Source organism: Eimeria mitis, genomic scaffold (genome assembly GCF_000499745.2).
Source record: "Eimeria mitis Houghton genomic scaffold, Emh_scaff1302, whole genome shotgun sequence".
Classification (NCBI taxonomy): domain Eukaryota; phylum Apicomplexa; class Conoidasida; order Eucoccidiorida; family Eimeriidae; genus Eimeria; species Eimeria mitis.
In genome coordinates, this window is record NW_013568669.1 from 1 (window position 1) to 3,964 (window position 3,964).

The 3,964-nt window shown below is 51.3% G+C and overlaps 1 protein-coding gene across 1 annotated transcript; it reads left to right on the top strand.

Annotated features, from left to right (window-relative positions):
- Window positions 1-236: 236 nt before the first annotated feature.
- EMH_0034160 (uncharacterized protein) lies at window positions 237-3,556 on the top strand (the record flags this gene model as incomplete). The annotated part of the gene is made up of 13 exons (XM_013494841.1): window positions 237-296; window positions 350-637; window positions 793-871; window positions 1,051-1,117; window positions 1,374-1,449; window positions 1,621-1,652; window positions 1,813-1,903; window positions 2,123-2,244; window positions 2,507-2,601; window positions 2,773-2,807; window positions 2,913-2,963; window positions 3,126-3,239; window positions 3,473-3,556. The coding sequence occupies 13 exons, from the start codon at window positions 237-239 to the stop codon at window positions 3,554-3,556; spliced, it is 1,194 nt and encodes a 397-aa protein (XP_013350295.1).
- Window positions 3,557-3,964: the final 408 nt, after the last annotated feature.

Here is a 3,964-nt window from a genome sequence, read left to right on the forward strand (position 1 = left end):
GTCACCAGAGACCCCAGTCGTCCCCGAGACGGCACCAAGTCAGGAGGGAGGTGAAGAGGAAGCTGCTGCAACAGAGAGACCCGCTACGCCGGAGACTCAGCCAGAGGAACCCTCTTCGCCGCCAGTGCCCCCAGTCGTCCCCGAGGAGGAATCAACTCAGGAGGGAGGTGAAGAGGAAGGCGGTGAAGAGGAAGCCGTTGCAGCAAAGGGACCCGCTTCGCCGGAGCCAGAGTCAGATGAGTTTGCTTCCCCAGTACAATCTCCAGCTTTCGCCGACGCGACATCTCATGAGGGAGGTGAAGAGGAAGACGGTGAAGAGGATGTCCAAACTGGGGGAGACGATCCGCAGGAGCCGGGAGATGCAGCTGGTGAAGTGAGTGAAACGGGGGGTGCAACTGGGGGAGCTGATGAAGACACCCCCGCTGATGCTGAGGGCAAGCAAGCCGCCGGCGAACAAGGAGAAGGCTCAAAGGGAACACCCGAAGAACCGTCTGGAGCAGCCGGTGGACCATCCGGAGAAGGGGACGGAGAGGCGCCTCCCGATGAACAGCCACAAGAGGAACCGGCAGACGGATGGGGAGACGACCCCCCGGAGGATTTGGGGCCTCCCAGAGACCCATCGTCGCCTGAGGAAGCGGTATGAACCTGCAAAGGACAAACTGCGTGCTGAAAGTTGTGTTCGATGTCTTTTTCTGGAGAAAGGCCGTGCAACCCGTACTCCTGTGGTCATCTTGGTGTGTTTGCTCGCATCTCATGAAACCTGTTTCCAGCTTCTGTCCTGTGCTGCTTCAGCTCACTATGCATCTGGTCCAACAACTTTTGTCCCCCCGTTTCGCGGATATGGGGGCAGTGTCATTCGATGAGCTGCGAGGTATGAATCGCTTCACCCTTTACAGAGGTTGTGTGAGCTGTTAAAGCTAGGTTATCACAGCGACAGCATTTAATGGCATTTCCTACGCTGCGGGGCCAAAAGGTTCGAGGCAAAATGGCATTAATGGCAATACCTTGAGTGAAGGCCTGAAGGTGTGTGGGCGTTGCTTGTGAACGCAGAGCTTAAGGAACTACTCGAAGGAAACCCCACCGACGAGGTCAATGTCGGCGGAACACCAGTACTGAGGTAATTCTGCCTAGCACTCAGAAGGCATTGCTGCAAAAGAAAGTTCAATCCCGACGGGAATCCTAGCAGTTATCAGAGATACACTCCAGCGTTAATATAGAGATTTGCGCAATCCACACGGCCTTGGCAAAAGTGAAAAATAAACTCACTGGGACTGTATCTTATCCACTCCGTCATTCTGAGCGTATAGCTGCTACCGCAGAGCAACGGAGCAAAAATGCCGCATTATGCCTGTTCTTTGGATGCCCTTTTTCAGACACCAGCTGCAGCGGATGGCTCCAGGAGAGCCACTCGAACTTTCCTTCTTGGATACTTACTGCACCCGTCTCCAGGTGCCTTTTATTACTATCACCTGCTAAGAACACCTGCAGCTACAGATATTGTTGACAAGATAGGAGTTGTGCGGGCTGCTCCACTTCGTGGGATGTCTAGTAAAGCATTTCTGCGCCAGAGGCTTGACTCCCTTGCCTGGTGTGGTGTGATTCTTTTGTGTTCTCTTGCAGACACACGTTTCAGCTCGGGCGAGCAAGGGACTGTAAGCGGAGCGCCAGTTGCAGCCGTCATTCCTTTTGACACTTTATTTGGTTTGACCCTATGAGTGCGGCGAAGCGTCCTGTGGCTTCATTACAAAAGCGAACAATGCTAACGCCCATTGCCAAGTCGCTTTCGCTTTGTTCGCTTTTGTTTTCTCCTAGGCAACGACCCGTAGCAATTCTTTCGCCAAAGACAATCGTAAAGGCATGGAATGAGTTCGTGGAGCACAGGAAGAGGCCTATGCTGTTTTCGGTAGGGCAACTTCTGCCGCCGTGTGACTGCCGTCTTTGCTTGGCGGCCAAATTGCCACCACATGCTGGTGACGCTTGCTATCCTGACGTTTTCGATGCCTGGGCAATGCAGTTCTTGATAGCATCCATATGGTTTCTTTAAAATTCCTCAAGGCTTTTGCCTCCATATATATATATATATATNATATATATATATATATATGTGCGTGTGTGTGTGTAGGCACAAGTTAGGCAGTGCAAGGCCGCAGAGAGGGTGCTGTTGCTGCTTCCGACCACGCCGGCAGGGGGAGAGACGTCTGACTTCCCTCCCGGACACATTATTCTGGGTGTGATAGACATGAAGTAAGCGAGCGCAGCTGAAGATACCCATAAGTGTAGAATGCATGCAGCGATTCAGGTGCAAGTGCAGTTATTCGGGTCGTTAGATATGCTAGATAGATATATGGCCCGACTGGTTTCAGTTACACCCCTTGGAAAGACACATACCCCACAGCAGGGGCTCAATCCGGCTGTGTTTTTCCCTCGTCTACATTTTAGTGGTGCAGCGCCGGGAAAACGTGGTTCCAAGGTAAATTGTTCTTGGGATTCTGCCCTTTCACTTCAGGTATAGAATCATCAGAATTGTGGACAGCAGGCATCATGCTCCAGAGGTTTACCAAAAAAGCATCGAGTTCATGCAGCTGTTAACGAAACGGTTTGGTGATCGTTCAGGCAAGCGAAATGCATTCATTTTTTTATTGGCTAGTTGCTTATCTTTCCGGTCTGTCTGCACAGCTCCCATAGAAATACATTTTCCTGAACAGTTTCTGTGTGCAACATGCGAAGCCAAGTAATTTGTGTGCATGCGCTGCTATTGTGCCCTGCCTTCAGCTGATGACTACTCTGTCTCACCGCATCTACCAGAGGTACGGTGCTACATCTTTGCTGTTGTCTTTTTGGGCCTCTCTGTGTAAATGCTTCAATGCTCCTTGACTGCTCCCAAACTTTGTCAACATTGTGTTCTGCTTCAGCCGGGATTTCCTTTCGAAGTGGAAGATCCGCAAAAAGCAGCTCGCTTGCCGGTGAGCACTACGGATTTGAACCGTTTTCCCCCCCTCTGGATATATCTGCACACGCACGTGACACACACACGCCTTGTGGAGGGGCAATTCCCTCTGCATCTTCTGTAGTGGCACCACGGAGAGACAAGGTCTGCGTTACTGTGGTTATGGCCATGCGCGCAGGCTGAGATGAAAGAGGCTTCTGGCGGCATACAGTTAGAAAACCTTGCTTGCCTTGCAGAAGATCGGGCCCCCATCCACAGGCAAAGGGACGTCACACAGATCAGATGGCGAGTGGTGAGTTCAAGAACCTACATGAACATTGAGTTCAGTGACTAGGGTGTGAGAGCTCATTGGCCCCAAGCAGATGTCTGGGATGTGACGTGGCATTGGGGCTGCCCTGGGCGTCATTGATGCGTTAGGAGTGTACTTTCTGAGCTCGCCGGTGTGAATCCTAGGGAAGCGTCGCTTGGACGTACGTGTGCAGTCATATGAAGCCTTTTTTTGTTTTTTTTTTTGTTTTTTTTTAGCTTGCGGAGTCCGTAAGAGGTCTGCAGGCGAGGCTACTGGAAGACGGAGAGGTACGACCAGTGGAAGAGGAAGAAGTACAGTAATTTTCTTGGAGCATGCAGTTCTTTTGCGACAGCCCTTTGGAAGAGCTTATCAATCTTTCCAAGGAAGAAACTGAAGGCAATGTATATCAGCTGATTTTAACTTCCTCTGAACTGCCGTTCAGAGAGTTAACTGGACTAATCTACATCCGAGCAACATCATGCTCCTCGAGGCATCTGAATGAGCCCGTTAGATGAGCTCAGCTGGACAATGCTTAGACAGCGGCGATGTAGGTAGTGGTTCGAGTGCACTTGTTGATGAATTGGTGAGGGAAACCGCGAACCGAGAATTCCTCGGACCGTGGGTCCTCCACTGGAGGGCAGTGTGACCGGCAAAAGCGACGGTCATTCAGCGAAGGCGGAGTTCCATGGATATGCAACTGTACACCCACTAAGTTGTAGCGTTTACCT